A 24,792-nucleotide genomic window follows, 5' to 3' on the forward strand; every position below is an offset into this window, starting at 1 on the left:
GATAAAAAAACAAACCATAAAAGGTATGGTTGGAAAAACTGAAATCTTCATTTTTTTTTACGAAATTCAATCATTTTTCTGAACAAAGTTGTTGTTGTTGTTTGTTTCTGTCTTGAACTCTATTTTCTAGATTCTACAGAATTTTCGAGATTATGAATTATATTCTGTTTATAATTTTTGGCTTTTTAGCCATCAATATTGATTGTCAATCATCATCAACATCAACAACATTAACATCATTTCGTTTAAGAAGACGTTGTCCAACAATATTTCCAACATATACACAATTAATGAATTCGAATTCAATTGTATTGATTGGTATTGTTGAACAAATACGTCCATTAGATAATATTGATTATGATGAATCATCATTAAATAGACAACAACAACAACAACAATCAATACGACAACAACAACAGCAACAATCATCAAATTATATTGCAAATGTTCTGGTACGTCGTGTATTACATGGACAAAGATCATTACAACATCAACGTATACAGGTAACTGGATTTAATCCAATTGAATCAAAAACATCATCAGGTTCATCATGGTGTTATCCAAATACTCGACAAGGTGATTCATGGATATTTGTTCTACAACCAATAAATTATCCTGATTATTTTCGTTTAAATTCATCATTAATACGTATAACATTAACAAATATTGAACGTTTTGATTCAATTATTGCTGATCAACCATATGGTTTACGTCCGGATTTTCCTGAATGTAAGTTGTTTATTATTTGAATTTTTAATTCAAAAAAATCATTAACTAATCAATCAATCAATCAATCAATTAGTACCATGCGAAAGAAAATATTGTCCAAACAATGGTAATTGTATAAATGATCAATATAGTTCAGATGGTGGCCGTTGTGAATGTATACAACATTGTAATCAAATCAAATATCAACCAATTTGTGGTTCAGATGATGAAACATATAATAATGAATGTGAATTACGTTTACGTTCATGTCGTTCGAATAAAAATTTATTTGTAAAATCAATAAATTCCTGTTATTATTATCGTCCGAATTCAATAACATCATCATCATCTTCGTCATCATATCGAACAATTCCATCGATACAGAATCGATATCAAACACATCGAACAACAACAACAACAACAACAACATCGAATAATATTGAACCATTATCATCAGCAGCATCAAATGATCGTTATCATCATACAATCATGACAAATCAACGTTCATATTCATATTGATAATGTTTTTTTTTGTTTTTTTGAGAAAAAAAAATTTCTTTATTTCAATTGTTTAATCAGAACAAAAAAATCAATACAAAATCAATACATATAAGATTTACTTCCTTAAAATATCTTTTATAATCTCTAATCTACTACTTTGAATGTTTTAAAAATTGAATGTTTTTAAATTTTGAAATAAAATTTGAATTATGTTTGTTTGTTTGCATAAGTTTGAATGTTTGAAAAAAGAATAGTTGGATTGTTTTTCAATCATCATCATCATTTTGTTCAGTTTTAATTTGAATATTTTCATTGTTAAGATCAGCCATTGGTTCAATGATGATGGTTGAATCATTATCCTTACCATCATTATCATCCATGGTATTTTCCAATTTAATCGCCATTGAATCATTATCATCCAAGGTATTTTCCAATTTAATAACTACCGGTTTAGTTGTACCACCATCTCGTTGTAATGATGTAGATGTCAATGTGAATGATGGTTCAAAAATAGAATTTGATTCATCAAAAAATGGTCCCAAATGACGTTGAAATCCTGGTCGTTCATCAAAATTAATTCGTATATGTTTTCGTACAAAAATAGGATTCAATACAAACATTAAACTAATTCTTCGATGATGACAATTATTAATCAATGATAATGGATCATCAAAATTATCAAAATCAATTTTACCAGCATATATTTTAACAATACTTGTATTGAATATTGTTTCAACTTGTTGTCGTAATATACCAACTTTTGTAAATGATGGAATTTTTCTCCAACCAATAACAAAATAGATATCATTTTTAAAATGAACAAAACCAAGTACCGATGTAAATGGTGAACGTAAATCATCTGGATTAATTTTATCCAATTTCAATTTAGCAACAAATTGTACTGAACTAATTCGTTTAAATTTAATCAATTGTTTGCCATTGTTATTCGATTTTTTTTGTATTGGACAATTTGGTTTTTTAAATATTACATTATCATTGGATTCGTTTTTTTCTTCATCATTTGAATCCGGAATTTCGATCGATATTTCTGGCAGTTCTTTAATAGTACCTTTAAATTTTTCAACAGTATTCCTTGAAGTTGAATCTGGTTTGAGTACAATTTTCGGTTTTCGAATTTTTAATGGACGAATAAACGATGACTGTGGACCAGGATTCATTATCGGATTTTGAAACAATTGACGATTAAACGATGGTGGTGGACCAGGAATCATTACCGGTGGTCGAATCGGAAAACGATTAAATGATGTTGGCGGTGGTGGTCCAGGAATCATTACCGGTGATCGAAAAAATGAACGATTGAACGGTGCCGATGGTCCTGGAATCATTACCGGTGGTCGAATAGGCAAACGATTGAATGGTGATGGCGGTGGTCCAGGAATCATAACCGGTGGTCGAAACAATTGTTGATGATTGAATGGTGATGGATTAAATGGACCATTATACAATGGTTGTTGCATTGATGAACATACCGGCATCTGAATAAATGGAGCATTGGAAGATTCTGATTTCAATTTACTACATTCAGGACATGGTTGATGCATATAATCATATCCAAATTGATCTGTTGAACATTCATAATTCTCGGAAGACTCATTTATATGAGGACTTGAATTTGATTGTTCATATATTGGTTTTCCAATAAAAATTTTTACTGATACTGGTTCTTTCTTTGTCTAATTGTTTGAAAATACATTACAACATCACCATCATCAAATTTTAGAAAAAAAAATTATTCATTTACTTACGGGATCAAACGCTTTCAAAGCTGAACGCATTAATTCATTCATTTTGATGATAATAATTATCGATGAAATATCGTCAATATCAAGAATAACGAGATCGCCAAATTACAAACAAAAACAAATACAAATGATAATGATAAAAAACGTGTGTGTGCTCATCGAATTTTTCGATTTTAATTCCTTTAACCAATCGATAGATGGTAGTGTTGACAACAGAAAATCCATTGTAATAGTGGTTCGATTATCATTTTGAAAAAAATTTCTGAAAATAATTCCCTGAAGAAATCGTCAGATGGCATTGAAAATCAAAAAAAATTTTTCCTAGCCTCCATTCAATCATTCAAATCGCATTATACATTGACATTTTTTGATTTGAAAATTTTAAATTTTAAATTTTTATTATTTTAATATTTTTAAAAAGAGAATTAAAATTAATTAATTAAACGTTTGAATTTTTTTTTCGGTAATTAAAATAAATGAAGAGGTTATTATTAATATTTTGGATTCGAATCAATATCATCCGATTGATTTTTTACCGTTTTTGATGCTTGTGGCCAAATATAAGTACCATAAAAACGATAACCATTTGCAACACAAAAATCATCCGCTTGTTTACAACCACGTGAACCATAATAATATGGTGCCGGTACGATTTTTTTCTCATCAATTTCATGTAATAATGGTGTAAATATACGCCATGCTTCAGATAATTCATCCGAACGAACAAAATGCATTTGTGAACCAGCAAATACATCCATTAATAATCGTTCATATGCATCAGGTAAACGTGAATCTTTATAACGATTTTGATAAGTTAAATCTAATTCAGTTTCAGATAAACGAAATGTCATTCCAGGTTCTTTGGTCATAAATTTAATATAAACAGCTTCATTTGGTTGTATACGTATAACTAATTCATTACGTGTACATTCACCATGAAATATATTACCCGGTACATCACGAAATTGTATACGTATTTCAGCTTTTCTTTCATTCAATGCTTTACCACAACGTAAAAAAAATGGTACACCATCCCAACGTTCATTATTAATTTGACATTTTGCTAATGCAAATGTTGCTGTTAATGAATCATTTGGTACTGTTGGATCATCACGATATGATAAACGTCCTTCACCATCTAATTTTGGATTACCAATATATTGTCCTAATACAATATCATCAACAGTTAATGTACGCATTGCACGTAAAACTTTAACTTTTTCATCACGTATATCTTCTGGATTTGTTGATACTGGTTTTTCCATTGCAACTAAACATAATATCTGTAATAAATGATTTTGCATTACATCACGAATAATACCAAAACGATCAAAATAACCACCACGTCCCATTGTTCCAAATGGTTCTTTAAATGTAATCTGTATACTTGATATATGTTCATGATTCCATATTGGACTAAATATACGATTACCAAAACGTAATACCATTAAATTTTGTACCATTTCTTTACCTAAATAATGATCAATACGATATATTTCATCTTCATCATATAATGATTGTAAATGACGTGATAATTGTTGTGATGAATCATAATCATAACCGAATGGTTTTTCAATTATAATACGTTTCCATCCTCTTTTTTTTGTTTTTCAAAATTTATTCAATTTAACCGATAATAGATGGCGCCAAGTGTATCAAAAGATAAAGATAATTTGAAAAAAATGAAAATGAAAATGAAATGAGAAACAAGCAATAAAAATCCAAAATAACATACTTGGTATTCCAACAATGTTGTTTAATTAATTTAGTTGTTGATTGAAAAATATTTGGTGGTAATGCTAAATAGAATAAACGATTAGCATGTAAACCATTATCATTATCTTCTAATTCACAAACACGTTTCATTAATTTTAAAAATCCATTATCATCATCATATTTTCCTTGTACATAAAAATTATGTAATAAAAATTGTTGAAATAATTCACGTTCTTCTTCATCTCTTAATTTAATATGACGACCAATATGTTCATATAATTTTTGTACGGTCATTGATGAACGTGCATAACCAACTATGGCTGTTTTTAATGGTATTAAATCATCACGATATAGTGCCCTGTTGATTCAGCAAGAAAAAAAATTGTTCAAATCAAAAATCAAAATCAAAATCAAATTGCTTACCAAAGTGTTGGATAGATTTTTTTGGTTGCCAAATCACCTGATGCACCAAATACAACGAATGTATGATGATCACCAGTTTCATAATTTAATGATTCTTTTATTAATTTAATAATTTCTTGTGAACAATGATCATCATCAAGACAATTATTACTATTACTGTTATTATTATTATAATGATGATTATTATTATTATTTCCATTAATTAATGAATCATTTAATGATAAACAAGGATTATGATATTTACAGGTGCTAATTTTTTTAGCAACAGGTGATAATGTTGTTGTCGATGATGATGATGATGATGATGATCCATTAATAATTTGATTATCATTACCATTTTGGTTATTAATTATTTCGGCCATCTTTTCTGTTTGATGAGGAAAACTTTTGTTTTTTTCTTTTTCGTAAAATTAATCCAATTAATAACAAAAAACAACAATTTTTATTGACAGTTTTATTCAGAAAAAAATCAAATTAGTTATCAATAAAATCACTCGGATGATTTTTTTTTTATTAAATGGATCAAATTGATTGAAGATGTTTCGATCTTGTTTGCTATCTGGTCGATGATAAAGACAGGCACACATATATCACACACTTGATTGAATCAATCACGTTGTCTACAGACTGATTCGATTGATTTGCTTCGATTTTTTGATTGATTCGCTTCGATTTTTTGATTGATTTTGATGATGAATCAGAAATCTCATAACTTATAATTTTGCAAACAAAATTTTTTTTTAAAATTTATATTTATACATAACACCAACAACAACAACAACAACAACAACAGAAAAAAATGACAACGATGATGATGATCAATTAAAATCAATGATCAATGTCGTGTGATTAATTTTATTTTATTTTCTTTTCTTTTTTTTTTTTGCCGACTGAAATCAAATGAAATGAATGAATGAAATCAAACCACAAACAGGCTAGACATGACAAGTGAAACATTGAACAAGTGCGAGAGAGAGTAAAGGCAGAGCCAAAAAAAAACCACATGTATAGCATGCTACAATTACAAAGCTGATTTTTTTTTTTTTTTTTTTTTGTTGAAGAATGTCTTGTTGAACAAAATGGTGTGCTTGTTTGTGGTTATTTTCATCATCATCATCATTCGATATCGATTAAAATCGATTGTTGTTTGATGATGATGCTATGGATGATGCTGCCCATTTTTTTTTACATAATAACAATTTTTTTGCCTTTAAGGCTTTTCATTTTATTTTTATTGGCCATCATCAAATGAAACAAACAAAAAACATACGATTTTTTTTTTTTGCTTTTCGCATCATTGAAGTGAATGATGATGATGAAGATAACAGACACTTACTTAGTTACTTAGTTAGATCAATGACAATCCACACTTCATTCAATGATTGAAATATTTAAAGCATCCAAGATGTCCATGTTATCTATGTTTATCTTTGGATTTTTGAATTGCAAGAAAACAGAAAAAAACAAACCTTCAAAAAGTTTTTTGCCATCAAAAAAAAAATTCCCAAAAGATGCACTCTAAGAGTACGGCCAAGAGAGAGAGAGAGAGAGAGAGAGAGAATCACATGATGATGTCATAATATCTTTTTTTTAGATTCAAATTATTCTGACATTGATCTATTGAAATCTGAATTTGAATTTTTTTTTTCTGTGAAAAAGTCTATTTTTTTGATCATTACATAATACTATTGATAGATAGACAGACTGAAAAACGTCGGATGTATTAAAAAAACTAAAAAAAAAAAAAGTTAATTCATTTGACCTTCAACCTTTTTCTCAATGAACACAGCGATGGATTGTTTGATTTCTCTCTTCCTTTCAATGTGTGTGGCCAACGACAAATATTTTTTTAAAACAAATTTTAAACGGAAATTTTTACAAAAAAAAATTGTTTTTTTTTAATATGCAAATCAAGGTCAATGAAATTTTTTTTAATTTCCATTTTTTTTTTGCTTTGATTACGTAAATGACAAAATTTTTATTTTTAAATTAAAAAAAAAATATCGATGGATTGGTGGGTAAATGGTTAATTATATGATTTTTAAATCAGATCAAGGCATTGTTTTTTGTTGGTGTTGTTGGATGATGACGTCCTCTGGTTGTTTGATCATCACTGTGATGATCAGTTGATGATGCCATTGTTGTTGTTGATGATTGTTGTTCAGGGTTTGTAGTTTTATGATCAGAATTTGTTGATGATGTTGTCGATGTTGACATTGATGATGTGGTTGTATGACGTTTTCTTGTACCAGTATGATCTGGTGTTTCATAATGATGTGTTGTATGTTCAATTGGTGGTCCAATTGTATAATCACATGCCTGTATACTTTCATTAAATACTAAATCATTTGGACATTGAAAATGAAATGCACGGCCATTAACACATTCATAAAAATAATGTGAATTTTCTGGATCACGATAAAATATATCGTTTAAATCGGGACATTTAAATGCATGGATTGTGCCTAGTTTTTTTTTCGGTCGAGGGAAAGTAAATTTAACAAAATTCAGCAAATTTCCACAAAAATTGACCAAAATGACTTACCGACGATGAAGAAAATCAATGAAAATAATGTTAAAAATTTCATTTTGCTGTATGTTTTCTTGGTTTGTTTTGTTTGTTATCGTTGATGATGATGATGATACTCAAAATATATTTTCCCAAAATCAAATCAAATCAAATCAATCAATCAGTTTTTGAACTTGAAAATCCATTTTTGGGTTTTTATATACTTTTTTTCTTTCTCAACAACGAAAAGGAAAGATATTTTTTTTTCCTGATTACCTTTGATTAAATCCTTTCTTTTCTTTTTGCTTGTAAGATTGCAATAATTGTTTCTCAAAAAAAAACAAATCAAAAAAAGTAAAAAGAAACCAAAATACATTTGTCGTTATGGATAAACAAAAGATATCAAGATGAACTTGACATTAGCTTTTATTTTTGGATCATTTGATCATCGATGATTATCGATGAATCCGGATACAGATTGAGAGATTTTTTTTCTTTCTTTTCAAAAATATTTTCCTTTGCAACAACAACAACAACAAAATTACAATGATGTAATTGTATTTTGATTTCAGCCAAAAAAAAAATTGATTTTATTTGTTTTTGTCAATTATCGATTGATTGATTGATTAGATAGATAAACAGATTATAGTGTAATTTAATTAAAGATCAGGACAACAGAAAAAAAATTTAAAAAAAATTAAAACAATGTATATCGCCATCTATCGGGTTTAAAATTTAAAAAAAAAATTGAAAATTTTTTTTTTGTTGTTGTTAATCTTGTTGTTTTTTTATTTTGATTTTCAAATCCAAACCATCATCAATATTTGTGGTTAATTTTTGATTAGAATCATTCCTGTTATCCGCATAATCATTGATTTTTGTATCATTTTGTACAATTTCGATTGATTGAAAATATGGTCGAAATTTATGACGATTATTTTGGTGATGATTATCATTGCTATTTTTTGTTGTCATTTGCATCGGTAATTGTAATGATGATGATTGTGGCCGTTGTTGTTGTTGTTGTTGATGATGATGATTAACAAAATAATCATTACGTTCATTTTCCAATGCTGTTATACGTTGTTTTAAACGTTTTTGTGTTGCAGAATATTCGGCAATTAAACGTGCAAAACGTAATTGTAATGAATCTAATTCTTTTTCTAAACGACGACATTTTAATTTAAAATCTTCTTCTTCAATTGCAGCACGTTTTAATATTTCTTCATCCAATAGATTATCTTTACGTAAAATTTGTTTACCTTTTTCAATTAACATATTACATGCTTCAGGATAATCTTCTAATACTTCCCAAAGATCATTTTTAGATAAACAAAATAAATCCGAATAACCAACTGAACGTACATTAGCTGTACGACGATTACCAGTTTTATTTCCTTTTATATTTAATATTGATAATTCACCAAATACTGAACCATCAGTTAATGTAGCGAATATAGTACGACCATCATCACCAACAACAGATAATTTTCCTTTTTTAACAATATACATTTCTTTACCGACATCACCTTTACGACAAATATAATCACCCGGTGAAAATACCTGTAATCGTAATTTTAATATTAATTCAACCAAAAGTCCTGGTTCACAATCTTGAAATAATTGTACACGTCTTAATGTTTGTAAATGTACATTAATAGCAATTTCAGCTTTTAATTTATCTGGTAATATTGCTGTTACTGAATCTTCATCTAATGATTGTTTATTTGTCCATAAATAATCAAACCATTTAATAACACGATTTTCTAAATCTTTTGATACATGACGAAATTTCATATATTGTTTAACTGAATCCATTTGTGATTGAAATTCAGCACGTGCTGCATTCATATTTGTTATCATTGAACCAACATTACCGACAATTGTTGCAAATATTAAAACACCGATTAAAAAATTTATAACAACAAACGTATATTCAAAATCTGTTTCAGGTATAGGTACTTCACCGATTGTTGTTAATGTTAATGTTGACCAATAAAAACAATAAATATATTGATGTCTTAATGTATCGGTTTCATTTGTACCATCTGCTGCAATTAAACGACGATTATAAACCCAACGATCCGTATCAAAACCAATAACATATGATATTGCAAAATAAATACATGCATTCCAATGTATTAATATTAAAATATAGAATATTAATTTTCCAATACGAAATGCATGTGGAAAATTTGTTCGTGTTTCAGTACGTTCAAAACATTCGGTTAAACGATAAAAACGAAATAAACGATTTATACGTACAATAACTGCACATGGATAAAATCTTTCCGGTTCACAATATGTACCAGTCATTATAAATATTAAATCCGTTGGTAATAATGATATTATATCCAATTTAAAACGAAAACTTTTAATATAATTTACAAATAATTTATTTAAATCACGTACTAATAAACCTTGTTCTAAATAACCAGTACGTGAACTTAAAAACATATCGATTAAATAAACTAAATCGATTAAATAATCAATAATAATCCATATTGTAAGAAAATTATTTTGCATTTGCCAAAATACTGAACGTCCAATAATTGTAATTACATTATAAATAACTGAAATGCTGTATGTGTTTTTTGAAAAAAAATTTGTTAAAATTTATAATCAAAAAACAAAACAAAACATACCACATAATGAATAGCCATTGATAGTAGGTTTCTGTTGCAAAAAATTGGAAAATTTCAAAATTTAAAAAATTGAAAAATTCAAATCCAAAATACATACGACTACCCGGATCGATTACATAATGTAATGGTTGTCGTCGTCGTTGTCTTGATCGTTGACGATTTTGTTTCATTTTATCACCATTATCACTGTTGTTGTTGTTGTAGTTGTTCGGATTATCATCATTATCATTATCATTATTATTAGTTTTATCAAATGATACATTAATCATTGTATGATTATCATCATCATTTAAATTTGTATGTGGCATAGCAAATTTTTCTAAAAATGAATCATGACTACCCATTATATTATTATTACCATTACCATTATTATTATTATTATTATTATTATTATTTTTGGCCCAATGTTTGATTATCTAGATAAATTTATAAATTACAAAATTACAATTACAAAATTAATGATTTTTCATTTTTTTCAATTATTTACCTGAAAAGCATTTGTAATTTTAGGTATGCTTAGCCAATAATCTTTGGTTGTTGCTGTTGATGTTGATGATGTTTGTTTTGTTAATAATTCTGATTCTGGTTCTGGTTCTGATTTTGATTGAATAATCGATGATGATGATGATGTTGATAATAATAATTTTGATGATTTTGTTGTTGTTGTTGCCGCTGTTGTTGTTGTTGTCATCGCTGTTGTTGTTGTTGTTGTTGTTGATGATAATTGACAATTATAATCATTATCATTTGGTGATGGTGAAGTTATTTCCATTGTTGTTGTTGTCCATATTGTTGGTTGTCGTTTTAAAATTGGAATTTTTTGCTGTTGTTGTTGTTGTTGTGAAATATCTAAACAAGAATCAGTACATTTTATTAAATCATTTTCAATTGAAATATTTCTAATTGAACCATTCATTTGTTGTTGTTGTTGTTTAGATTGTTGTTTATTATTATTATCTTGAATCGGTGCAACCATATTCATCATTGTCATATTACGATATAATAATGATTGATTTGACATACGTCGATTATTTGTTGTTGTTGTTGTTGTCATTGATCTACGTTGTTGTTGTTGTTGTTGTTGATTAATATTATGATTATAATGTTGATGAGGATTTACATTGGTCATTTTATTATTATTATTATTATTATTATTATTATTTATTAATAATGGTCCAGAAACAATTTGATCGATTGAATAAAGACAATAATTATTATTATGATTATTATAATGATGATTATGATTAAAACCTGACCAACTATTTATACGTAAACGTTGTTGGTCATCATCATCATCATCATAATAATCATCATCGTTTGGATTATCAAATAATAATTGTTGTTGCGGTTGTTGTTGTTTGGATCGAAATAGTCGTTTTACTTTATTATTTATACTGAAATTATATTCATCATCATCATCATTTGAATAATTAACATCCTTATCAGATTGTCTACGTTTTTGTTGTTGTTGTTGTTGTTGTTGCCGTTGATAATTATGTTTTGGAACTTGTAAAAAATGACAAGAATTTCTTTTATTATTATTATTATTATTATTATTATTGATTAATGATTGAAGTAATTTTGGTTTTGTTAATTCAATAATCGATGGTGGTGATGATGATAATATTGGTGTCGATGTTGATGGTGATAATGATGATAAAATATTTGTTTGATCTAAAAATATTGTTGGTGATGATGTTGTAGTTGTTGCTCGATGTGGATCTGAAAAATTATCGGATAAAAGAAAGGAAAAAAGATTTTTGTAAAAAATTTTAAAAGTTTTTTTGTGTAAAATTTTTTTTAAAATTAAATTAAAAAATTTTGTAAATCTTTGAACCTGAATCATTATTATTATTAGCATTATCTTGATTTAGTCCATCAATCAGATTTTGATTATCATCATTATCATTATTATTGATTGTAATACAATGATAATCATCATCATCATCATTATTATCAATAAAATGTATTGATTTTTTTCGTTTATTATTATTATTCATCGATATCATGATGTCATTATTTTTTTAATTTACAAAAAAATCAAAATTTTAATTAAAAAAACAACAATTTTATGCGCAAAATTCACAACAGAAAAAACCGATTAAAAGCATCATCCATTTTAAGCATCTATTCACAACCACCACTAAATAGATCTGGTCTATTTTTTTTTCTTTATTTGAACATTTTCTCTTGTTTGTTTGAACAATTGTTATATAATCGGCTTGTTGACGGATATGTCAATCATTGGTTAAAATAATTGACAAACAACAGCGATAACTGGGTGAATCAACAACAACAACAAAAAAAATGATGTTTCAAGTGACAAAAACCCAGAGTGTTGTGTGTGTGTTAAACACAACACAAACAGCAGAATCCCATAATACACACAGAAAAATGAAACAGAATTTCTGTTCTTTTCTTGGTGGATGTTTATCATCATTATCGTTATCGTTTGTTGTCTTTTCGATTGATTTTTGGGTTTTTTTTCGTTGTTTAACAAAGCAAGATAACAAACGAAAAAGATGCCAATAATATAGATGGATGCGCAATCATCATCATCATGTTTGTGATGTGTATGTGGACCACGTTTTCAAACATTGTTGTTGTTGTTGTTGTTGATTCTATTGACAACAACAACAACAACAACAACAATTCTACAAACATCATTATCGATGATGATGATGATGATAAATTATTATTTCCTCCCCCCTTCTCCCACCAAAATATACAAGTAAATGACAAGTACACATCATATATTTAATCAAGAAAAAAAAATACTCGAATTTCTTTGGTAATCAATAATGAACAGAATATTTTCGCTTTTTCGGTTATTGTTGTTATTGTTGTTATTCAATTGATATTCATAAATTCATAATGTGATTAATATGAAAATGATAATGATAATGATATCACACACACAAGCAGACACCAATGAAAGAAGAAAATGTCATTACCAATTGATCAATCGATCAATTGATTATTGATTATTATTATCAGTTTTTTTTCGCATTCGTTTGGCCAGTTTTTATTTCTTTGGGTTTTTTGGTTTGCGTGTTTGCAAATGTGTCAAACTTTGTGTCCAATTCAATTCAATATGATTGACCAAATAAATAAGACAGCCAAAGAAATTTTCTCTCTCTCTCTCTCTTACTTCGAATCTTAATTTTCTTTTTCTGTTTTTTTTTGATTTTGTAAATATTATTATCGTAATTTAATGATGTTCAAAGTCACAGGGGGTGGTTATTAAAGCCACACACACACACACACACATAACACATTCACTTCTTATCGACAACGATGGATGGATATTTCCAGATCGATAATTTAATTTTCAATTAATAATAATAATAATAATGATGACCAGTAAATAAAAATGTCATCATCAACATCAACATCATCATGTGATCAAAATTTTGGAATTAAATTAAACTTGATCGACTTGCAAAATTGGATTATCCCAAAGTTCCGAATACTTTTCTATGTTTGTGTGTTCCAATGATAATGATGATGATGATTAAAAATGACAGAAATTTGGAAGAATTTTCGGTTTAGCAAACGTTTTGGTTTAAATGAATTTTTCATGATGGGGCGAAATAATGATGGGGAAGCAACCTTGGAAGAAAAAAACTTACCAGAATTTTTTTTTTTTATTTATGAAAGAAGAATTGATTAACTAGTCAATCAATCAATCAATCAATCAATCAATCAATCAATGTGTAACTTGGATCAAAGAATCAAACAGAAAACTTAAATTGAAACAAATTAATCGTGGATTTATTTTGTTGCTGGAATGATTGAATGCAATGCAACTTGATCCAAGACTTTGTTTTCTCTGGTTTTCTACGGATATTTCACACTTTTTTGACCACTCACCCAGACACACACACACACACTGAAGAAACTGATGAAACTGACCAAAATGAAAACCAAAAAACTAAGAATGAAAACAAAATTGTTTCATTTCATTTGCAACGATTCTGATAAATGATAATGAAAATTGTTTGAACAAACAGAATCAAACAAAAACAAAAACAAAAACAAACAAAATAAAAAAAAACTAAATTTACGTTTTTTACGTTTTATTTTCAATTCCTGTATTGATAACAACAACAACAACAAACAACAATTTTGGGGATGAACGATTCTCCAGATCAGATTACGTAATGTTGGATCGAAAACACCGAAAAAAAAACAAATATCGATTATTCAAAAGAAATCGATATTTGTTTGTTTGTGTGCGTTTGCAATACGTCAAAAGTTTTCTTTTCCCCATTTTTTTTCTAATTATTATTATTATCTCAATAATGATTTTTTATTTAACCTTTATTGAAATAATATTTATTTGTTCAATATTTTCATTTCAATTATGAAATTCAATTAAAGAAAAATTGTCCGGAACAAAAAAAACAAAACCTTCTGATTATCCTGATTATTACTGCTGTTTGTCTGTAACTGTAATTGTAAATAAATGAAAAAAAAAATATGATTAATAAAAGTAATAATAATAATTTTGTTTTTGCTTCTGTTTGATTTTCGGTGTTCAATAATCATTCGTTTCGTTTGGTTTAGTTTGTTTTGGTTTGGTTTGATTGGTTGTCAGTCATCGGGTTTGGTTGATTGTCAGTCATTTCATCATCTGTCAATTCAATTCATCATTCTGAAAATGTACCGTTTTTTTCTGTTTGTCTGTTGTCCATGACGATCCAGTTGTTTTGTTTCTATGGACAGAGTTTTTTTGTCCAGAAAGAAAGAAAACAACAAAATTGTTCAATTAAGAATTTTTTTTTGTTTGTTTGTTTGGAAATTAAACAAATAATAATGAAAAACGAATTTTCAGGTCAATTTTTTTTTGGGGAGAGAGATTCTGCTATTTATTTTTTGTTTTGTTTGATTGCATTTTTTTTTATTTGATAGGTTAGAAAATTGCAATTAACTGCAATGATGATAATCGTTTTTGAACCAAAGAAAAAGAACCAAAAAAAAAATCGCTAATCGCTTCAATTTATTCGCCTGGTAATCCATACAAATTTTCCAATGGAAAAATCTGGAAAAGGGAAAAAATTTGACAAAAAAAAATGTTTTCAAACAAGAAAAACAAAACAAAACAAAAAATCTTTTTTTATTAATAGCATTTCAAGAAGAAAATTTTAAAATTTTCAAAATTTTTCAATTCAATTTTTTACAATTATTATTGATTGCTGTTGTTGATGTTGAATTTTGAACTTGTTGTTGTTGTTGTTGCTGTTGCGATGACGATAACGAGGATGATGATAATGATTGATGCGGTTGTTGACGACGTTGTTGGTATGGTTTCCATAATTGATACAATTTATATGAATAATATAATTGAAAAATATGTACCTGTATTGCAATAATAGCAAATGCTTCAAATATAATCGATATTGGTAAATTATTCCAAACAAATTTTAAATTTGTTATATTACGTTCATTAATAAATTGATAAAAATCCCAAAAATAAATATACTGTGCCCAAATGATTGGTATGAATGCAAATAATAATATACCGGTTAAATATAATTTTATCATTGTAAATGAATTTTTTCTAATAGCACGTATACCAAATATTGTAAATAAATATGATATACCATATAACCATTCCCATATATTTGGTTTTGGTATTTCTAATTCTTGTAATTCCAATATAAATATATCCATACGATCAAGTATATCTTCACTTAATTTTAATATTATTAATATATAAAGTAAAAAATGTAGATAAAATGTAACTTTTAAATAATGTTTCGATATGGCGCTAAATAACGTGAATTATAAAAGAGAGATAAAAGAAAAAATCAATGTTTTGTTTCAAAACAAAAACAAAAATTTTACCTGTATGAATGAGCTGATACAACACGTTGTCGATGAGTAAAATCGGTACCATCCGTACCAAGAACATATTTACCTTTGGAAGCCATTGTTTTTTGGTTTGATTGATTGGAATTAAACTACGATGAATTTCTACAAACAGAAAAAAACAAGAATTTAAAATGAAAAACAAAAAGTCAAAAATAGAAAGAAAGATCAGCAAATCAATCGATCAATCGATTGTTGATTTTCATTCAATCGAATTGAATCAAAAAGCCGAATCAAATCAAAAACTTATTTTTTTCTTTTTGTTTTGTTTGATTCGGTCATGATCACAACATTTAAAATAAAAAAAAAGTCTCGGTCGATGTAAAAAAACAACGAGCAACAAATAACAAACAAACATTTCTTCCATAGTATGGTAGAAAGAGAAATTCTTTTGCGATCGTTTTTTGTATGAAAAAAAAATCTAAATTTAGATCAGTAATTCTTTTTCAAATGAAGAAGATGATGCCAACATTGTGAATATCATATCATCATATCACCATAATTAACAACAACAACCAAGATCCTCATAATTTTTTTTCCCCGAAAATGAAGAATTTTTTCTTTTCTTTTTTATAGTAACGGATAAAAACAAAACAAATGAAAAAAATTTAATGAAAAAAAAAATTACCTAATTGTTTTCGATCGAAACAAACCAAACAAACGAAAATGTTTTTCAAAAAAACTTTCACGAAAAAACACATGTGGATAACGATCGCTGCTGAGTTGTTTATGTTTTCGTGTCTCCTTTTTCTCTCTCACTTTACTGTACTCAGGTTTCCCGTTCATAAATACCAGTACAAAAATTTTTTAAAAAATTTTAAAAAAGTCAAAAAAAAAGTTTTTTATTCAAATAAAATTAAAATTTTAATTAATTAATTAATAAAAAAAATGTAAAAAATTATTATTATTATTATTTAATGAAGAAGAAATCCAAACATCAACAGATGATAGTGAAATGCAAGCAAACAGAAATAGAAAGTAGAAAAAAAAACCAAACAAAAATGAAAAAAGAAAAGAAGAAAAAACATTGAGAAAAAATTATCAATTTTTTTTGTTGTTAATGATGACAGTTGATTTTTGAAACATAAAAAGGATCTGTTGATTGATTGATCGATTGATTGATTGATTGATTGATCGATTGATTGATCGATTGATTGATTGATTGAGTGGAAGGAGGGTGGATGAATGGATTGATTGATGGATCATTTTGGTCATTTGTGGATTGTTGTTAGATTTATCGTATAAATGTAATTGGCATAAATGATGATGTATCTTTGGTCATTATAAAATGTTGTTGTTGTTTTTGTTGTGGCACATGATGTTTTAATACAATGACCGGTTGTTGATTTGATTCGGCAGCAGTAATAATAATAGCATCTTTATCAGAATCAGCAGCAGCAGCAGCAATAATCGATGTTTTTTGACTTTTTATCATTGATAATGGCTGTTGTTGTTGTGGTTGTTGATGATTATGATTATGATTAATACCTAAATTTAAACCAGATGCATAAACATCACGATTTAATGGATAAAATCTTGGTGATTCATCACATTTAACATTATACCACCAATCACAGATTAAATATTCTTGTGAAAATATTGTACCATTTGGACATAAAAATGAATGTTTACCGCCAATTGATTCGGCTGTTTTTCTTGATTGATTTTTCGTTGTCATCGTTGATGATGATGATGGCATTAATTTAGTTGATCGTAATTTTGATTCAGACATTAAAATCGATGTTGATGATTTTGATGATGCTGCAACATCACGATCACCATTTAATAATTCTCTTTCATTAAATAATGTTTGTCTTTTCCGAATAATACTTGTCAAACTACAACTATGATAAACTTGACAACCAGTTTCCATATCAGAATAAAAACCAGGATATTGTTGTTTTGAACATTCAAAATCAGTATCAGGTATATGACCAAATATTGGATAATCAACACCAGGTATACCAGGTACATTTGCTTCACCAATTTCATCATCATCATCATCATCGCCATCATAATCATCTCCATTATCATCGTTATCCTCATCATTCTTATTATTGAAATTTAATTTAATTAATTTTTCATTCTTTTTCATTGATGCGGATGATGGATTTTTTGGATTTTTCAATGTTTCAACCAATTCATATTTAGCTATATTTGTTTGTTTATCATTTAAAAATGTTGTTGCTGTTGTTGATTTTGATTCATTTTCCCTTTTTTCCTTATTACCTGTAACATTTATTTTATCATCCCCATCATTCTTATTATCATTACCATCATTATCATCGATAGTATCGATCATCAATCGATCCGGCATAATAACATTAGCAAAACCAAAATTATTTGGTATTTTTGGCATACCTGGTGGACGTCTTATTATAATCTGATCATTATCATTATCATTATTTTGATTTTGTTGATTACTATCATCATATGGATTTTCATTAATTTCAATTTCAGATAATGATGTTTGTCGTTTATTCCATGGATTTATCAATGGTTTTAATAATAATTGTGGCTGCTGTTGTCTTTCAATACGATTAATTTTTTCCAATAATGTTGTTGGTCTACGAGTAGTAGTAGTAGTCGATGTAGTTGTTGTTGTTGTCGAAATAGGTAAATCCATTTTCTGTATTGTTGTATGTTTTCTTGATTCAATTACATCGGGCATTGTAAAATCCATTTTCATTATTGGATTACTTGTTGTTGTTGATGTTGTCGATGTTGTTGTCGATGTTGTCGATGTTATCGGTGATGATACAACTTTTTTCTTCAATATAAAACGTTGTGATTTTATGGTTGGTAAACCAAATCGATTACGCTCAACATTATTGATTGTATTTAATGATTTTAAACCATTATTCGATGATTGACGTGATTTTGTTCGTAACGATGCGGATGATGCAGATGATGTTGTCTTTTTTATTGATTTTGTTTGTCCACGTTTTTGATTTGATGTTGATGATGATGATGTCGATGATTTTGAATTACCGGATACTGTTGCTGATCTAATTATTTTTGAATTTTGTGGATGTTTTGTTGTTGTTGTTATCCTTATTGTTGATGTTGGCTGTACAGTTGTTGTTGTTGTTGTTATTGGTGCTGGTGTTGTTGTTGACGTTGACGTTGTTGTTGTCGTTTCCATTTCTTCTGAATCATTTGAATCGTTTGTTGTTGTTGTTGGAACCGGTGTTGTTGTTGTTGTTGATACTATATTTTCTTCATCATCTTCATCCAGATCTATAGCCGATGTTGCTGTTTGTTCAATTTCATGTTCATCATTATCAATTTCTCTTTCTATTTTTGGTTTAATTGTTGTTGTTGTTGGTTTTCGTTGACCAAAAATGGTTGTTGGTGATGATTCTGTTGTTGTTGTTGTTGTTATTGATGGATCAATTGTTGTTGTTGTTGTTAGGGGTTGTTCACCTGTAACTGACATTGATTGTTCATCATCATTATTATTCATTAACATTTTACGTTGATTATGTTGATGATGAAAAAATGTTCTTGGTGTTGTTGTTGTAAGTAAATCTTCTATATTACTATCATCATCATCATCATCATCTTGATTATGATTATCATTAAAATGATTTAAATGTTTAACAACATTTCTTCTATTTAATTCATTTGGTCTATTATGATTAACAATAATTTCTTTTGTTATTCTAATTGGTTCTTCACGTTCTAATTCGGTATTTGAATCATTATCATCATTATCATTACATTCTTCAAGATCTTTCCCGGTTGGTATTGTTGTTGTTAAATCAATCATTTCATCATCAACATTATTTGGTGATATTGTTGTTGTTGATAATATTTCTTCCGGTTCATCATAAATAACAGTACTGACCATATTTGGATTTGGTGTTGTTGTTGTTGTTGAGGATTTTTCTTCTTCTTCATCATCATCTTTGTTCATTTCATTACTTTCATTTGAATCCAATGATGATGTTGTTGTTGTTTCAGGCAACATTGTTGTTGTTGTTGTTGGCGGTATTATTGTTGTTGTTGATTCATTTCGATTTACCAATTTACGCATACGATTTTCAATTGCTTGATTCAATTCTTTAACCAATGAATTTAAAACTACTGTTGTTGTTGTTGTTGATGAACGTTTTGATTGATTATTTTCATCCATTCTTGGTAATGATGATGATGGTTCATCATGATTATCAGTTTCATCATTATTCATTATTATTGATATTGATGGTTGTTTAACTTTACGTTTTAATGTAAAACTTTCAATATGATGATGATTATGATTTTTATCATCATCCAAATCGGTTGAATATAATGTTTTTGTACGTTTTAAATCAATATTCTGTTCATCCAAATTATCAATATTTATATTTTTATTATTATTTAATGATTGTGTACGTAATTGTGTTCTACTTGTTTGTTGTTTTTTCGTTGTTGTTGTTTTCGGTAATCCAAATGTTTCACGATGATTCAATGTAATTATCATTGGTAATGAATCATTTTGATGTTTATTATTAGTATCCAAATGTTGTTCATCAATCATAATTGGTGTAGCCGATGTTGTTATTGTTAATTCTTCATCTGATAAATTATTATGTGGTGTTGTCGATGTTGTTGTTGTTGTTAATTGATTATCCACTCCATCATCATCATCATCATGATTATGATTTGTCATCGATGTTGTTGTTGTTGTTGTCATTGTTTTAATTAAATCAATATTAACAATATTTGGTTTTGGTCTTGTTACCTGTATTCTTGCTTTCAATGATGATTGATGATGATTTTGTTGTTGTTGTTGATTAATTGCACGTTTTGGTAAATTAAATTTATTTGTAAAACTACTGCTGCCATCTTGTTGTGTTCGTTCAATATTATTATCTGAATTTTCTGTCAAAGTATTATTATTATTATTATTGTCAACAATATTATCATCAGGATTTTTCTTATCATTTTGATCATCATCTGTCGAAGGTAAATTAAAATGATTAATCATTGTAGATGTTGTGGAAGGCATTGTTGTTGTTGTTGTTGATGATATAGGCGTTGTTGAACGTGTTGTAACAGTTTTATCATCATCATCATTAACGAATAAATTTTCCGAATGATTTTGATTTTGATTATTATTATTATTATTTGTTGATGATAAAAGTTCATAATGAAAATGTCTACCAATATCAGCCGATAATTGATTAATATCTGATGTTGTTGAAATAGTTGCAGGTTGATATCGTCTTAATGGCTGTTGTTGTTGTGTCGGTGATGATGATGATGATAAATCCTGTACAGGATAATAATGTGAATAAGGTTGTTGTGGTTGTTGATAATGATGATGATGATAATGATTAGATGGATGATAAGAAGCTGTTATATCATTTGGTGTATGAAATAATGGCGGAAATCCATGATCTTGACTAATAACAATAACACCTGTTGCTAATGATCGATCATTTAGTCGATGTGCAGGTAATGGTATTACAATGTTCTACAACAGCAAGCAAAAAAAAAACAAACAAAAAAAAACCCATTAATCAGATCAACAAAATCAAGTGAAAAAACAAAATAAATCTACCTGAATTGTATGATTATTATTAAATTTATAATACATTGGATGTACATTATCATCATTACCATTATGTAATGATTTTGTTGTTTTATCATCATTCATCATTGCTGCTGTTGCTGCTGCTGTTGTTGATGTTGTATAAACATTACCATTATTATCAATATTATTATTATTATTATTATTAATTCGTCTTGATATTCTTTTATTATTATCAATAGTATCGATAGTATCGATTGTATCATCAGAATTATCAATAATTAGATGGGTATTGTTGTTGTTGTTTCGTAATGCCGTGGCTGAATGATCAACATTAATGCCCGGTGATTGTCTTCGTTGTTGTTGTTGTTGTGGATGATTATTATTATTATTATGTGATGATAATGATGGATTTTCAACTATTTCTACATCTTGATCATCATCATCATCATGAATACTATCATTATCATCATCATTAGGTGTACCAATTTCAACAATTTCATCAACTGTAACTGTTGATGGTTGTTGAATATTTGTGGCAGTTTCTGATGATGATTGTTGTGCGGATGATAAAGGATGATGATTATATCGATGATGTGTACGATATGTTAATACTGATCCAGAATTTTTATTAAAACTACTACTACCACCACTATTACCAACATTATTATCATTAATATTACCATTATCATTAATACTACGTGTTACGATAGTACCACGTGTATTTAATTCTGTTGATCCTGTTGTTGTTGTTCTTGGATTAGTCGAAATAGTCGGTAATACTGTTGTCATTGTTTTTTTAATTATATTTGGTGTTGTTGGTTCATGTTTAAATTCAAATTGAAATTTATGTACAACATTTGTTGATTCGGCAGCCATTAATGATTGTTGTTGTTGTTGTTGTAATGATGGTATTTGATTATTGGCTTCAGATGTCGTCGATGTTGTTGATGATAATGTCGATGCAGATGCCAAATTATTATTATCATCATTATCATCAATATCAGCAATTGTACCACGACGAAATTTTAATCCATTCGATCCAATCGAATATTGATGATGATAAACACCCGGTCGTTGTTGTTGTTGATGTTTATGTTGATGATGATTTTGATTTTGATTCAATATTGGTGATTGTAATTGTGATGATGATGATGATGGATATCGATTTGCATCTGAAAACAGTCAACAAAAAATGGAAAAAAATTTTAATTTTACAAATTTACAATTTGAAATTATGATTTTCTTTTCAAGTTTTCAAAGGAAAAAAACAAGAAGATGGAAAATCGATAATTTTAAATTTCGACAAAATGAATTGTTTGTTGTCGTCGTTTGATTGATTATTGAAAATTTTGATTCAAAAAATTTACTTCACAAAAAAAACAAAAAATCAAAAATCAACTTACCAACAAACGATGATTGTGTTGAAATAGTGGTAGCCAATATGAAAAAAATAATAACTAGATTTATGAAAATCATTTTGAATGAATAACGAAGATGATGATTATGGTGATTTTGATTTTGATGATGAGGATGAGGATGGTAAATTGATGCCAATGAAGATGAAGATGTTATTCGTAAAGATTTCACAGATGATGATGATGATGATGATGATGATTGAAATCTGGACAACATATTATCAAATAATGGCCAATTTTTTAACATTTTTAACAATTTTAACATTTTCTTTATCGGTTTTATTAACAGAAAATATTCAGTGAAAGGGTTAAAAGACAACAGAAAAAACAACAAAAACAACAAAATTAATCAAATGAATTTTGGCTTTATCAAATTGTCTGATGTTTTGTGTGATCAAGATGATGTCGATGGTGGTGGTAAAGTTGCTGATGATGATGATGATATGATCATCGAAACAATCAAAAACAAAAACATTATTGATCCATTATCGATCAAATTAATTTGCAAAAAAATACTAGTAATAATTAAATAGTCATTATTGATTTGGATCACTTTACCAAAATCAATCAATCAATCAAACATTATGAACATTTTGAAAATTGAATTTTTTTGGATAAACAAAAAAACATCTTTTGGGGTCTGTTTTGGTTGCTGTTGTTTAAAACATTCAAAAGAAAACACTTGTTTCAACAATCCAAAATCAATCAATCGATTTCGAGAAAAAAACAAAATAAAAAACACAAGTTGTTGTCGATGATAAAATTCCCGCAAAATGATTCACAATGACCATTGGTCATTGTCTTTTTATAACTGTCTTGTAAAGAAGAAGAAAGACAGAAGAAAAAAAAGGCAGGCAATGTTTTGGCCAAAAAAAATTTCAAATTTCAAAATGATAATGATGATGATGATGATAGAGAGCAAACACAGACACAGGATAAAGATGATGTTCAACAGACCAAACAGAAGATATTATTTTTTTTCTTCAATCCCCTATCATCATCTTTGATTAGTCTTGGATCATCATCATCAGTGGTGCTGCCCGCGAAGAAAATCCGTCAAAGAGAATCTGTTTTGGAACACAAGCAGCAGCAGTGTGTTTGGTGAAAAGAGAAGTTTTTTTTTACGAAAATTCCCAAAACTTTTTTTACTTTCTTTAAACTTTCTCTTGACTCCCGATTAAAATGCAAAAAAAAGAAAAATCCAATCCATCCCTTCCTTTCTCCCCCCACAATTGTTAATTTTTTTTTAAAAAAAAAGAGTCCGAAAAAAATGGAGAATTTTTCTTGAAAATTTATTTATTTTTTCCGAAGAAAGTTTCTTGATTTCACTTTTTTTTCTGGTCGGGTTTTTAACCACCACCAAACACTATAGATTCCATTCATTGAACATCATCGTGATGATTTTGATGATAACTGGGTGCAACAACAACAACAACAAAAATACCAAAAATGGATCGCCAAACAACAAAAAAATCAAAAATCAAAAAAATGGATAATTGGTTTTTCTTCTTTTATCATCATCATCATCTAAACATCAACTACCATTATTTCACATTCATAAATGACAGATATTATCAAAGTGTTTGAACAAAACAACAAAAAAAAAAAAACAATTTATTCATATACCGACTAAAGATGATGTGGTTCTTTTTTTGATCAAAAAAAAAAAAAAAAAAAATCAGGGCGTCATTTTATTTGTGAACGGGTACCCTTTCAT

At 27.8% G+C, this 24,792-nt stretch overlaps 7 protein-coding genes across 10 annotated transcripts; 1 reads left to right on the forward strand and 6 right to left on the reverse strand.

Moving 5' to 3' along the window:
* The first annotated feature begins 46 nt into the window (after nt 1-46).
* Nucleotides 47-1,438, forward strand: LOC113799770 (agrin-like). Its single transcript, XM_027350463.2, has 2 exons — nt 47-729; nt 803-1,438. The coding sequence occupies exons 1-2, from the start codon at nt 153-155 to the stop codon at nt 1,225-1,227; spliced, it is 1,002 nt and encodes a 333-aa protein (XP_027206264.1). The 5' UTR covers nt 47-152; the 3' UTR covers nt 1,228-1,438.
* On the reverse strand, nt 1,358-3,085 carry LOC142645657 (uncharacterized). Its single transcript, XM_075822430.1, has 2 exons — nt 2,976-3,085; nt 1,358-2,903 (listed from the first exon to the last, which is right to left on the reverse strand). Exons 1-2 carry the CDS (start codon nt 3,015-3,017, stop codon nt 1,476-1,478), a joined length of 1,470 nt encoding a protein of 489 aa, XP_075678545.1. The 5' UTR covers nt 3,018-3,085; the 3' UTR covers nt 1,358-1,475.
* A 266-nt stretch (nt 3,086-3,351) lies between these two features.
* Nucleotides 3,352-5,990, reverse strand: LOC113799752 (glucose-6-phosphate 1-dehydrogenase-like). Its single transcript, XM_027350443.2, has 3 exons — nt 5,112-5,990; nt 4,708-5,046; nt 3,352-4,568 (listed from the first exon to the last, which is right to left on the reverse strand). The coding sequence occupies exons 1-3, from the start codon at nt 5,471-5,473 to the stop codon at nt 3,464-3,466; spliced, it is 1,806 nt and encodes a 601-aa protein (XP_027206244.2). The 5' UTR covers nt 5,474-5,990; the 3' UTR covers nt 3,352-3,463.
* Nucleotides 5,991-6,983: 993 nt separating this feature from the next.
* LOC113799753 (uncharacterized) lies at nt 6,984-7,817 on the reverse strand. The gene is made up of 2 exons (XM_027350444.2): nt 7,657-7,817; nt 6,984-7,576 (listed from the first exon to the last, which is right to left on the reverse strand). Exons 1-2 carry the CDS (start codon nt 7,697-7,699, stop codon nt 7,158-7,160), a joined length of 462 nt encoding a protein of 153 aa, XP_027206245.1. The 5' UTR covers nt 7,700-7,817; the 3' UTR covers nt 6,984-7,157.
* A 411-nt stretch (nt 7,818-8,228) lies between these two features.
* Nucleotides 8,229-14,268, reverse strand: LOC113799759 (cyclic nucleotide-gated channel alpha-3-like). 3 transcript variants are annotated; one of them, XM_075822502.1, is made up of 6 exons: nt 12,103-12,159; nt 11,175-11,987; nt 10,753-11,114; nt 10,363-10,681; nt 10,266-10,296; nt 8,229-10,201 (listed from the first exon to the last, which is right to left on the reverse strand). In XM_075822502.1, the coding sequence occupies exons 2-6, from the start codon at nt 11,392-11,394 to the stop codon at nt 8,392-8,394; spliced, it is 2,742 nt and encodes a 913-aa protein (XP_075678617.1). In that variant the 5' UTR covers nt 11,395-11,987; nt 12,103-12,159; the 3' UTR covers nt 8,229-8,391. The 3 variants fall into 3 exon arrangements, with proteins under 3 accessions (XP_075678617.1, XP_075678616.1, XP_075678615.1); XM_075822501.1 differs by lacking the exon at nt 12,103-12,159 and adding an exon at nt 13,898-14,268 and having other exon boundaries at nt 10,753-11,987; XM_075822500.1 differs by having other exon boundaries at nt 10,753-11,987.
* A 1,094-nt stretch (nt 14,269-15,362) lies between these two features.
* On the reverse strand, nt 15,363-16,909 carry jagn (jagunal). 2 transcript variants are annotated; one of them, XM_027338339.2, is made up of 3 exons: nt 16,768-16,909; nt 16,116-16,244; nt 15,363-16,038 (listed from the first exon to the last, which is right to left on the reverse strand). In XM_027338339.2, exons 2-3 carry the CDS (start codon nt 16,199-16,201, stop codon nt 15,432-15,434), a joined length of 693 nt encoding a protein of 230 aa, XP_027194140.1. In that variant the 5' UTR covers nt 16,202-16,244; nt 16,768-16,909; the 3' UTR covers nt 15,363-15,431. The 2 variants fall into 2 exon arrangements, with proteins under 2 accessions (XP_027194140.1, XP_027194141.1); XM_027338340.2 differs by lacking the exon at nt 16,768-16,909 and adding an exon at nt 16,496-16,666.
* Nucleotides 16,910-17,037: 128 nt separating this feature from the next.
* Nucleotides 17,038-23,832, reverse strand: LOC113788889 (uncharacterized). Its single transcript, XM_075822499.1, has 3 exons — nt 23,064-23,832; nt 21,688-22,832; nt 17,038-21,600 (listed from the first exon to the last, which is right to left on the reverse strand). Exons 1-3 carry the CDS (start codon nt 23,338-23,340, stop codon nt 17,374-17,376), a joined length of 5,649 nt encoding a protein of 1,882 aa, XP_075678614.1. The 5' UTR covers nt 23,341-23,832; the 3' UTR covers nt 17,038-17,373.
* Nucleotides 23,833-24,792: the final 960 nt, after the last annotated feature.

Source organism: Dermatophagoides pteronyssinus, unplaced genomic scaffold, assembly GCF_027571235.1.
Source record: "Dermatophagoides pteronyssinus isolate colony J.1.1.1.1 unplaced genomic scaffold, Derpt_VIB-CSIC_2022.12 sq0017, whole genome shotgun sequence".
NCBI classification, from domain to species: Eukaryota; Metazoa; Arthropoda; class Arachnida; order Sarcoptiformes; family Pyroglyphidae; genus Dermatophagoides; species Dermatophagoides pteronyssinus.

Bases quoted from the DNA above. Each gene is read 5' to 3' on its own strand.
- LOC142645657 (XM_075822430.1), bottom strand. From the start codon at position 3,017: ATGAATGAATTAATGCGTTCAGCTTTGAAAGCGTTTGATCCC. The intron at 2,904-2,975 runs GTAAGTAAATGA...TCAAACAATTAG, and splicing joins CTTTGAAAGCGTTTGATCCC to ACAAAGAAAGAACCAGTATC.
- LOC113799752 (XM_027350443.2), bottom strand. From the start codon at position 5,473: ATGGCCGAAATAATTAATAACCAAAATGGTAATGATAATCAAATTATT. The intron at 5,047-5,111 runs GTAAGCAATTTG...CTGAATCAACAG, and splicing joins AAAATCTATCCAACACTTTG to GGCACTATATCGTGATGATT. The intron at 4,569-4,707 runs GTATGTTATTTT...AACAAAAAAAAG, and splicing joins CAACATTGTTGGAATACCAA to AGGATGGAAACGTATTATAA.
- LOC113799770 (XM_027350463.2), top strand. From the start codon at position 153: ATGAATTATATTCTGTTTATAATTTTTGGCTTTTTAGCCATCAATATT. The intron at 730-802 runs GTAAGTTGTTTA...TCAATCAATTAG, and splicing joins ACGTCCGGATTTTCCTGAAT to TACCATGCGAAAGAAAATAT.
- jagn (XM_027338339.2), bottom strand. From the start codon at position 16,201: ATGGCTTCCAAAGGTAAATATGTTCTTGGTACGGATGGTACCGATTTT. The intron at 16,039-16,115 runs GTAAAATTTTTG...CACGTTATTTAG, and splicing joins GTATCAGCTCATTCATACAG to CGCCATATCGAAACATTATT.
- LOC113799753 (XM_027350444.2), bottom strand. From the start codon at position 7,699: ATGAAATTTTTAACATTATTTTCATTGATTTTCTTCATCGTCG. The intron at 7,577-7,656 runs GTAAGTCATTTT...AAAAAAAACTAG, and splicing joins ATTGATTTTCTTCATCGTCG to GCACAATCCATGCATTTAAA.
- LOC113799759 (XM_075822501.1), bottom strand. From the start codon at position 11,394: ATGACCAATGTAAATCCTCATCAACATTATAATCATAATATTAATCAA. The intron at 10,682-10,752 runs GTAAATAATTGA...AAATTTATCTAG, and splicing joins AAATTACAAATGCTTTTCAG to ATAATCAAACATTGGGCCAA. The intron at 10,297-10,362 runs GTATGTATTTTG...TTTTTGCAACAG, and splicing joins TGTAATCGATCCGGGTAGTC to AAACCTACTATCAATGGCTA.
- LOC113788889 (XM_075822499.1), bottom strand. From the start codon at position 23,340: ATGTTAAAATTGTTAAAAATGTTAAAAAATTGGCCATTATTTGATAAT. The intron at 22,833-23,063 runs GTAAGTTGATTT...GACTGTTTTCAG, and splicing joins AACACAATCATCGTTTGTTG to ATGCAAATCGATATCCATCA. The intron at 21,601-21,687 runs GTAGATTTATTT...TTGCTGTTGTAG, and splicing joins ATAATAATCATACAATTCAG to AACATTGTAATACCATTACC.